The sequence below is a fragment of the Sander lucioperca genome, chromosome 7 (genome assembly GCF_008315115.2).
Source record: "Sander lucioperca isolate FBNREF2018 chromosome 7, SLUC_FBN_1.2, whole genome shotgun sequence".
NCBI lineage: Eukaryota > Metazoa > Chordata > Actinopteri > Perciformes > Percidae > Sander > Sander lucioperca.
The window spans coordinates 30,711,412-30,722,539 of NC_050179.1; the positions used below are offsets into that span (position 1 = coordinate 30,711,412).

The 11,128-nt window shown below is 38.5% G+C and overlaps 1 protein-coding gene across 1 annotated transcript; it reads right to left on the minus strand.

Annotated features, from left to right (window-relative positions):
• Positions 1 to 2,418: 2,418 nt before the first annotated feature.
• On the minus strand, positions 2,419 to 9,487 carry nts (neurotensin). The gene is made up of 4 exons (XM_031295332.2): positions 8,855 to 9,487; positions 7,672 to 7,733; positions 4,277 to 4,477; positions 2,419 to 2,790 (listed from the first exon to the last, which is right to left on the minus strand). The coding sequence occupies exons 1-4, from the start codon at positions 8,913 to 8,915 to the stop codon at positions 2,647 to 2,649; spliced, it is 468 nt and encodes a 155-aa protein (XP_031151192.1). The 5' UTR covers positions 8,916 to 9,487; the 3' UTR covers positions 2,419 to 2,646.
• Between the last annotated feature and the right edge of the window lie 1,641 nt (positions 9,488 to 11,128).

Consider the following 11,128-nt stretch of genomic DNA (forward strand, 5'->3'; position numbering starts at 1 on the left):
ATGATGGAGGTTATGGTATTTTTTCAACCTTTACTTATGCAAAGTTTGCCCTTTTTCCTGCTACACACAAACAATTTGACACATTCAAGTGGAGCCGACAGAAGCTGGAGCAGTGTCTGAAAGGCACCTTGGCAGTAATTGTTGAGGGAAACTTTAAAGAGCAGCTTTGCAATTCAACTTTTTTCAACCTGAGTGGATAAATATCTACAAAGTGGATAAAAACCACATTGATGGCCTCAAATAATTCTATCCTATCAATGTAGTAGTGAGTTTGGTGATAGGCTGTCAAGACTGGATTCAATGAGATACCATTTATGTGTGCAACTACATACTTTCTCCACTCAACTCTGCGCTCTATCTCTTAAGGTCATTTATTTCTTTATATTCCCAGAAAAATAGAATTGATTAATTCAATACAGTAGAAAGCCAAAATAAACCTTTATTCACCTTAAATCCAATAGCCTTGTTAGGTGAAGTTTTACCTGCTGATGCTTTAAGATATCTGTCTCTGAGATTTCACCCCCATAGAATGGCGGTGAATGTAATTTTCTTTGAATTGAAAAATTACATTTCTAGTTTTCATCGTAACCTCTTTCTACCAAAGAAATAGCCCTCCTGACATCATTTCAAAGTGAGGTCTGTGGATTATTCACGGTAACTGGGACATTGTTTCTGGAGACATATAAAACCTCAGTATCACAAACTGTTGGCATGACTTGATACCACTGTGAAAATGTCTTTTGGGATTTGGGTGTACTATTGCCCCTTTGAGATGAATGTGTAATGGTAACTTTAGTGGGTAATACAACTGACTTTGATCCTTTAAAAAACAAAGCAAAGCGCTAAATGTCCCTTTACTACAGCTTCTCTTGTGGTATGATTAAGGTGTTTCACCGCCTAATTTAAAGTATACCCAAATGTTATACAGTTAGAAAAACCTAATGCATTAACCTTTGATTCAAGGGACCCTAATTTAATTTTTTGGAGTCTGTGTGCATACATTAAAAGAGATGATTATGGAAGCGCCTTGGCAGGCGACAGTGCATGCCATATAACTGAAATCTAGTCTTTGTGCCTGCTGATTTTTTTTCACTTAACACATCATGGCAAGTGTAACTGTACCTTTAAAGGTAGAACAAAAGAAGTTATTTGAGGTTAATCCTCTGCTACCAATCAGTTTGTTGGATGAGTAGCCTAGGTTTCAGTAAAAGATGAACACACACATATACAATCAAAAAGGATGTATTGTTTTCATTAAACAGTAAAGTGTCTGCTGAGGGAAATGCTTTTCCTTTCACATCCAGCCATACTGCCTCACCGGCTCAGTGGCTCACTGCATAAACTGGGCCTGTGTGAATTGCAAGAGTAAAACTAAATAGCAAAACGCTGTTTTCATGTATTTCCTGCAGCAAAATAACGTTTTCATGTATTTCCTGCAGCAACGTTCTCTGGAGAAACAGAACAAGGCTGTTCAAAGGGGTGTTTCTCTGTGTGCTGAGCTTCATCCAGGCTCTTTGGCTGTCAGGGTTAAAAGCCGAATTTCAAAAAAGGACACCGAAGCACTTTGATTTGGAGATGAAACTGACTTTTATTAAGGCCAAGACTCCGAATCGCCACAGTCAGTGTCTGTTTTATCTGCTGAAATCAAAGTACCCCGTGGCCCCATTTGAAACATGTTCAACACAGCACATACTAATCGGAACACACACTGACCAAATGTACTGAAGGTGGCATGTGCAGAATTTTAAAATCCAGAAATCATTTTTGTATTAATTTCTAGACGTGCCTTTAGTATTGGAAATCACTAACAGACTGGCAGCATCTACTGGCCTCTGCTCGCCTTATTCTACAGATGAATCTGTCTGCTCTTCAATAATCTCTTTCATAGAGAAATGAAGATGGTGACCAACTCCAGCAGGCACCAATGTAAAAAATAAAACAAATGTTTACTAGTAAGGCTACAAGCATCTCAACCATAGTTAGTTGTATTATATCACATTACAAAAAGGGCATAGGCTAAGGGCCTTTCAACATTATTTCAAATGAATATATACATTTATATTAATTTAAGCAAATACTCAATTAAAACAAAAAAAATAAGGTTGGTGTAATTTTACGTTCTCTTATTGTCCACAAATACCATTAAAAGATAACCATGTGTTAGTCCATCTCTCAATACTTTCTCACTTTTGTACCATGTCTGTGACAGCCCAATTGTTTTTACTGAAGACCTAATAATAATTAAACTGACTCTTACATATATAGTTTCATTAAGCTGTTAAATCAAAGAAAACATAGTCACATCACACTGGTTTTGTATCATGAATTATTTAATGATATCCTGAAACAAAATAGCCTTAGTGTGCAGTGAAGAAATAGAGTAAATAAATATAGTTTCTCAGGAGGTACACAATTTGCTTGATGCTCAGGATTTTATTTTCAGGACCTATACTTGGAAAGGAGCAGAATACAGGCAGGCCTCAATGCTGGACATACAATCGAAGGGACGGACTGGATAAAAACAACAATGGGGAAAGAAAAAAAACATTGCAGCTACTAGAAGAGAGACAAAAACACAATCACATCTTCACAGAAAGTATCTGGTCTGGTCCCTCTAAAACGTCACTTCGGCCTCTGGGATGGCTGTCAGTAAATTGTACTTCGTTTCAAGATGTACGGCCTCCGGGACATGGTGGTGTGCGCTTCTTGCCTCTTCAGGATGTAGGGTGATTTTCGTTTCAGCGGAGTGTCACTGTTCTCCTCTAAATATTCTTGAGAGTCATGGAGTAGCTGTTAGGGGGCAGAGAGAGACACAGCGGAGGGTGAGTGTCACACGACGAGAAGGAAATGGCAGGCAAACACATGCTTTGTTGCTGAGTGGCAGGGTAATGGGAGGCTACGCCGGTGTAGCTGTGATTAAACGAGTGCTTCTCCTCTGTGCTTCCATGCATGGCAAAACAGGTGCTAATCTGCAGTCGCTGTGTTAAGATTTAAAAAAAATGAAAAAGGAAAAGGGCATTTGTGTGAGAAGTGAAAAGAAAATGATGGAAGACAGGGAGAAGGGAGACAAGGAAATAGGCGCATAATGAGGTGTGTTTACTGTGAGAGAGAAGATGGATGGGCTGTGACATGTGTTTGTGAAATGTGAGCCAGATTTACAGTGTGCCTGTACTGTATGCATGTTCCTGTGTTTATGTGAGTGTGTACACCTGTTTTTAGGATGTCATATCGGCCAAGACATTTTCTTTTTTTTTTTGACATAAACAATTTAAGTAGTAGTACAATTTAATACTGGAACTCTATACTTCATATTTTATTTCTCCACTACATGTGAAACAGAAACTCACTTACTTCTAACATTATTTCAAAAGGATATATTGTACTTTCATATCTGTTACAAGTTGCTAGCTCATAAAATGTTGCTGCTTTTGGATAAAAAAATACAGCTAAAAAAACGTTCAGGCACTATGAAATATAGTTTTAATTGGATGATTATACATCTAAAGAGTTTTGAAGAATTTTCTTAACTTATACAGCAACATGTAGTCATTCAACCAATCTGAAAGCATGGAAATCCACAAAATTGTGGATGTGTTTGATCCAAGACGTGTGTTGTCTCCAAGTTAACGCATGAACCGCTTAAACCTCTGAAATAAACCAATAATTAGTACTTTAACTTATGATACTGAAGTAAGTCTTTTGGCTCATCTGGCCAAAGGACTATAGTTGAAAATTAGCCGGCTGGCTAACACTGGCACATTTACAGAAATGTTGATTAATGTGTGTTGTCCTTTATAAATAAATAAATACAAATACAAATATGTTTTGCTGCTAAATTGTTTACTTTTGCTTAGAGAATGTGTGATGTGCACCAACAACACCAAAACAAATTCCTTGTATGTGTTAAAAAACGTACTTGGCGATAAAACCCTTTCTGATTCTGATTCTGATTCTGATTCTGATTAAGTAGTTAGTTCTTGGTTGAAAAAAATAAATAAATAAAAAAAGTCACACAAACGCACGCCGTCAAGGATAAGAAAATAAAGTTGGCTCAGTTGTGGTACCAGCCAGGGGAAAGAACAATTGACTGACATGTATTTAAATTTCTATAGCTCCAACAACAGCATAAACCAATAACAATACACATCTTCTAATTAAAGGATGACTACTTCTTTTTGGTATTTGGTCTGTGTGTGTGTGTGTATGTGTGTGTGTGTGTGTGTGTGTGTGTGTGTGTGTGTGTGTGTGTGTGTGTGTGTGTGTGTGTGTGTCTCACCCTCTCCTCCCTGCTCTGCAGCGCTCGGCAGATGAGTTGCAGGTTGTAAAGCTCCTCCAGCAGCTGGAGGCTCCCCTCCCTCAGCTCGCCGCCCTCCTCCTCCTCGCCGCTCCAGGCCTCCCGCCGCAGGCCGTTCACCATCCTGCACAGGTTAACCAGCGACACACGCCAGTAGGGGGCACTCTGCTTGTTCTGTTTCATCTGCAAAGAGGGAATAAGGGAGGAGGCGGGGGAGGTGTTTGAGTTTCAAAATTGAGTACAGAAAGGGCTGGTTTTCCAGATTCAAAGCTTGGCAACAAATTAGATCCACGAAAAGATGGATTTAACTGAATATTTAATTTAACGTTGTGAACTGAGATGAAGTGAAAATTGAGATGAGCCCAGAGGGGGATGGACCATAGAGGATAAAAACCCAGTTGCTAAACAACCTGATACGTAGACCATTAAGAATTGTTTTTAGTCTATTTATTCCAACATTCAACTCGTCGGGACAAAACGTATTACAGACTTTTCTTCTTTGGCCATGAATGCGCTGCTTTGACCATTAGAGCCATAAGAAAATAGAGTGGACACAATAACTACAACACCTATACAATTGATTGGTAATAATTCAACAGCCCTGCTATAAGCTGTACACTTGTGTATCCTATTGCTGTGCTCATGTTTGGTTACAACTGTGATAGAAATTATACCACTGAAGGAACTACTACAGAATCATTTTGTTGTTAGTAGTGTTATGGTACTACATTGCTTGACATTTTATACATTTTTACTGTTATTCAGTCTATACCCTATATGTTCATATTGTAGATTTTTGTTTAGTATTGTGTGTTGAATCTAATGTTCTGTGTGTGAAGCTTTATTTTTTTGAATGTTTGCCTTTTTATATGAACAGATTTAATGGATCAGCTGCTAACCGACGACAATGCATTTCATTTGTCTCACTGAAGTGCAGCGATCTAAATGCTACTTTGGAGGTTTTCCACACGGAACAATTTTATCTGCTGCGTTTTTACATTCCCTTTAAGGAGCACTGAGGATGCATTTAAGGCTTTCACTTTACATTGCAGCACTGATGCAGACTGCCACATGTTTAGACAGCAGTTAAGATATATGTGATATGTGCACTGTTCCTTAAACATTCCATCCACCGTGATATTTCAGTCACATCTAACCTCATCTAGCTGCAGCCTGCTGTGTTATAATCTAGTTTGAGTGCTTTAAAAGACGGGTTGAGGGCCCCAGCAGCCCCCCCCCACCCCGTGCGAGGGCTGGCGATCTCCCACACAGACCTCTGGGTGTCACTGAGGATGATGGAGAGATTCAGGGGGCGAGGGGAAATTGTGGCTTCTAAGTTATTGTAAATGGCCACAACCTCTCAAAGACTCGCTTTGCTCACATCGTTTATGAGCATCCGAGGAATACAGTCTCCTCTGATGGTGTAAAGAGTGGAGCCACGTCCAATACAGGTTCCTGTTGTTTGACTGGGGGGGGGGGGGCGTTATTTTGATGCAGAGACATCAAAATAACGACACACGAGGGACCAAACTTTCGCAGCTACTGACATTTACAAATGATTCATACGTTGAAGATTTTAAGGGTTTTCATGTAGTTTTAAATTAACGTGAGTGGTGTGTGGTTTTAATGGTGCTGAAAGGTCGCTAGAAGGATTTTTTCTTAGGTATAAAAATCTTATAAAAATGATTATCTATAAAAATAAAAAAACTTTGAGGGGTGGGATTAAGAGTTATTGCAGGGGTCCAATAGTCTAACAACCCACAGCGGACCCCTTGGTGTAAAAAAAATCAGCCGTGTCTCTGTGTGACAATTGAATGTTCTGTTTGTGTTACTGAGCCAACATTAAGAGTCAACAGCCAAAAACGCCTGTTGCTGTTTCTTTAACAGAGGGAGGGCAAGGGCCAATGCCAAAAATAAAAATGATGCTATCATCTTTAATGGAGAAATAGGAGCCAGAGAGGATATCTACCTCCTGCATCTAATCAGATAAAAAGAAGAGTGGACAAACAGCTCAATCAATTTAGCTGTCACCTTAAAAAAAGATAATGTATATAGTTAAGATAAAGATTCACAAGTATATTCTACCACACTGCACTTTCCAGCCTCTTGAGTACTCTATCAGTCATTCTGCAAGTTATTATTACAATCATCACCCCTGAGCAACCTCCGAGCATCAGTAGCAATGAATCACATGGCTGATTTGTCACCGTCACGTCTCCGTACGAGCACCACGGTTATTTATCACAGAGACAGAGAGAGAGAGGGGTGGAAGATGTGTCATTATGATGCTGTCAGGTCCATCTGAATCCTATTAGGCCCGGCCATTTGTCTCCTCGTGCCTCTAGTTCCACTCTCACAAACTTCATCCTGGACTATAGACCATTCTATATATTCTGAACTTTTGCACATCCTGCACAAATCCATACAGCCTCTTTTTTCTTAATGTAAAACAGTTATATTGTACATATTTGTTTCTGTATTCATTTTTGTGCATTTATTAATGTTTAATATGTTGATGTACTGTATGCACCAACAACCAATGCAAATTCCTTGTAAAGCCGCCTACACATGATAGGTGGCTTTGCGCCGGCCGTACCATTGATTTCCTATGGGGAGGGCGGTGGCGCCCAACTAGTCGCTGCGCAACCCCTGGCGTTGCACACCGCTCGGATTTGCGCTCAAAGTTCAAATTATTTCAACTTTGACCTAGGTGCCGCTGACCTTTCGAAAGCGCAACCAATGAGATAACAGCATGTTGTTACCTAGCAACAGGAAATTTGCCTCCTTGCCACCCTTGATGATATATGAATACCTGCGCTGCGCCTTTCTCTCTGCGCTTTGCTCTGTGGCCTACCTAGCAGTGCGCAGAGAGCAAATCGCTTATCGTGTGTGGGCGGCTTACATGTTACTTCCTTGGCAATAAATCCTTTTTCTGATTCTGATTGCTCCCTCAGCTTTGCCTGGCCTGACGACTGTGTTAAAAATCTGTTACAAAGTTACAACTGAATAACATCCCTCAGCTCTTATTTTCATCTCAAAGGACATGCCCGCAAGTGCAGCAGTTGTTGTGTGTTGATTATATTTATTGTGCTCTGCATAACTGAACTGTGTAAAATAGTCTTATTCAATTCCCAATTAAAAACAACCTAAGTAACACAAAAAAAACCCTATATGGTAAAATATTTATCTCCAGACCAAAAGGTGAGGCTGTGACTGAAGCGTGGATCCAGATTTCATGAAAGAACACCTGGGCGGCAGCCTGTGTGTTGGGTCAGATGGAGTGATGGGAGGGGTCACTAGCTGACCGGGTGAGTTGTAGCTTTTTTTGGACACTCAGTCTCTGATGTCACAGGTGCAAAAAGAGAGGGACGCTGTACCTTAGAAGTGAAGAGACTGCTGAGTAGCTCCTCTTCCAGCGCTCGCTGATCCTGGTCGACGTCTGTCAGTTAGAAAGATAACAGGAATATAACCATCATCCAAATCTAACCAAGAGTTAAGAGAATCCTGAGTGATTGCTGCATAAGAAATGTCAATGAGATATGGAAGTACAGCATGCTCTTTAACAATGTGACTGTTTCATCTTCTTTGTGATCTGTAGTTAATAAACATTTGCTTTGCATTTGCATTTTACTTCTAAAGCGATATGTGTAGACAAATTAAGCCGAGCCGAAACTCAGCACACATTCCTATTTGTTGATAGACATCTTTAACTGTTCAACAGGTGACAAACTATTGATTTAGGGAACTCCCAGAGTGCCCCGAGAGCGAAGCAAAACCCAGTTAACTAACCCGATTTCAATTAGATAGATCTAAGTTTGTTTATCGTACAGACTGACACTGACTCTCATTGGCTTACTAGACCAAAAGTAATTTGGAGTCTAATTTCGATTTAGACTCTATACGCTATTCAGTTTAGCCTGTATGAAATGTGGAATGAATTAATGACCGTGAATTTACTCTAATTTGGAACCCATTTTAATAACAAATGTGGTTTACTCTGCTGTAGTTTATTTTGAATAAATGTCGGATCAAATGGGTTCTCAAACATTCAAATAAGGAATCATTATATTGGATCATTGAGGAAAAATATAAAAACAATCTTGAATAAATACTGTATATATTTTTACTGGAAGAATTTAAGTCAGGTTTTAAAGTTATTAGCCTCATGAAGTCATTTTTTATAAATTGTGGGACCACAAAAATGGAGTAACTACCTTAAGAATCAATCATCATCAGCAGTCAGGGTATTTCAGTATTTCATCTACAAACCCAAACTCAGAAAACCATAATGTTATGAAGAAGCTTTAATGTGCATATTCTTTTTTTTTTTTAAACCGAAATATTTCCATGATTTAGAATATGCAGTTTTTCCATATTTGCAACAACATAACCACAATGATGAACCTGTCGCATACAGTAAGTTTGACTTGTTCCATACTTTTCTTGCGTGTTATGGCTTTATCCCTATTTTGATACTTTACTAATAAAGTAAATGGTTAATCATGACATTATCAAACGATGCATGGATGCAAAACCTGTTGAAAGAGTCCTGGTGCTTACCTGTACAAAGTCCACCATATGAGAAACAGAGGAGAAGCATACACGCCAACTGTGCCTGCATCTTGATGAGAAAACAAACAAAACCAAAAAAGAAGAATCCCACACTGAAGAATTCACCTGAGGAGAAATCTAGTCCATAAGGTTAAAGGTCAGACACAAACGGCTAGAGAGGCTGGAGAGGGGATTTCTAGTGCTGCTGCTGCTGCTGCTGCTTCCTCTTCTTCTTTTCCAGCTCCAAACACACTTCCCCTTCCTTGCAGTTTTCTGGTTGGTTGTGAAGTGCAGAGGGCTCCAATCCCTCAGTTTATAAGAGCCAATGTGATGTCAGAGAATCAGTCCCTCTCCTCATCTCCACCCCCACCTTCACACTCACTGAAACAGCCCCCTTCATCCATCCATCCATCCATCCATCCATCCATCAATCTCATCATATCGTCTCTTCCCTTGTGTGTCATTGTTTCATCATACGTCACTTTGGCATCACAGGGCGAAAGGTTTTTTGCGTCAAGCTTTGGGAGATTTGGTTATTTCACCTCATGAATGCACACAATCTGAGGTTTGTTTTGCACTTGTCTCCCAGGGACGGGATGCAGGTATGATGTGGGAGGAAGCACAACAAAGACACACTATAGCTTATTATGTGTCTTTTCAAAGCAACACATGATTGTCTCGACTTACAAACCAAATTAGCGCCTGCTAAAGACATGAATCATTGTGATAAATAGCCAGTTATTAATATCTGAAAATGTACTTATTTAAAAGTAGAATTGTATCAATATTAAACCTTCTGAGTAGAAATAATGCAATATCTATGCCTATAAAATTGTCTTTGAAATAGACTGAACTTATTATTCATAAATGTTTCTTTTGAAATACGCCTTCATTTGAGAAATCTCACTATAAGGTCCATTTAGTACTGATTTTAAAACTTCTTTATCATATTGTGTGATCTTCATCTGCAGATGGAGTTTGCCCAGTTGTCACAAAAATTCTGAACGTTTTGAGGACACCTTTTCCATGTTGGCTTCAGCTCAGGATAAAAGGTAATTCTTTAATTTGGAAACAGCAGTTAAAAACCTCGCCATTGTTCCATTCTGAGTTTTTTTTATTATTTGAAGTCAAAACCACTAGATATTATAGAATATGCATATTTAAATAAACATATCTACTCTGTGCACAACAGATAAGGTTTTCTCTCTTAAGAAAGTAAAGAAAAAAAATGTGAACAGATCCTTAACCAAACACAAATAAATAAAAGTAAAATGGTCATCCATTCAACACTGTCTTTAACCCTAAATCATTTCCTGAAGGTTATGGCTTGGTCAAACAAATATTTTAATATGTTTAGGAGTCCCTCAAGGATCAATTTTAGATCCTCTTATCTTATAAGATGTTTTTTTTTTTACTTTTTCATTCTTTTACTCTGATATTTTTCTAACAGGGATATATCTGATAGTTAATACTAAAATAAACAAGTGATAAAGATTATGCAATGTTAACATACAGTAGGCCTAATATCCCATCAGAGACTTTAAAGTTTACCGCATATTCCGCTCTATCTGCTGTCTGTTTCATGTGCTATTGCTTTAGTGTGTACTTCATATGAACAAAAATGAATCATGTTATAAAATACTGTATTAAAATATTAGCAGCATTCCTGTCGACAGTAAACTTTTCTTCAGGGCATAATTAAATAATTTCCTCACTTTACTGTACAATTAGGCCGCTGCTTTTTGGCCTCTATAGGGCTATACATAATTAATTGGCCATTGCATTTCAGCAATTATGATGATCTCAAATTGTATTTCATTACGAAACACATAACTAAAGGAATATGGCATTCTAAACCTGGATGCCTTTAATTGTAATTATATAAAAAGGTGACTGAAGTGGTACACTATCAAATAAAATCCACTTTTAATTAAAACCACAAAGTTTCACCTGTCCATATTCACACTAATTACACACAGAGATTTTTTTTTCTGTTTAGTATACAGTGTAGAGCAAATATCCCAGTTGGAAAAGCTTTTACAAAAGAGATTTAAAGCATGAAAAACAGACTGTAGGTAAAGTAGGCTGCATTCTTCTATGTCTGAATTTCATCTTTGTCATTTGAATCCAGCAGGGAGAGCCAGTTACTAAACCCCAAGAGGTTGCATGTTGCTCTGCATGTCCTGTACTGCAGCTCACTAAGGCTCTAATCATGTTTTAACATTACTTGTTTTGCCTCTATTGCACTTTTAGAAATATTTGTAGAGTAGCCTAATACATGAA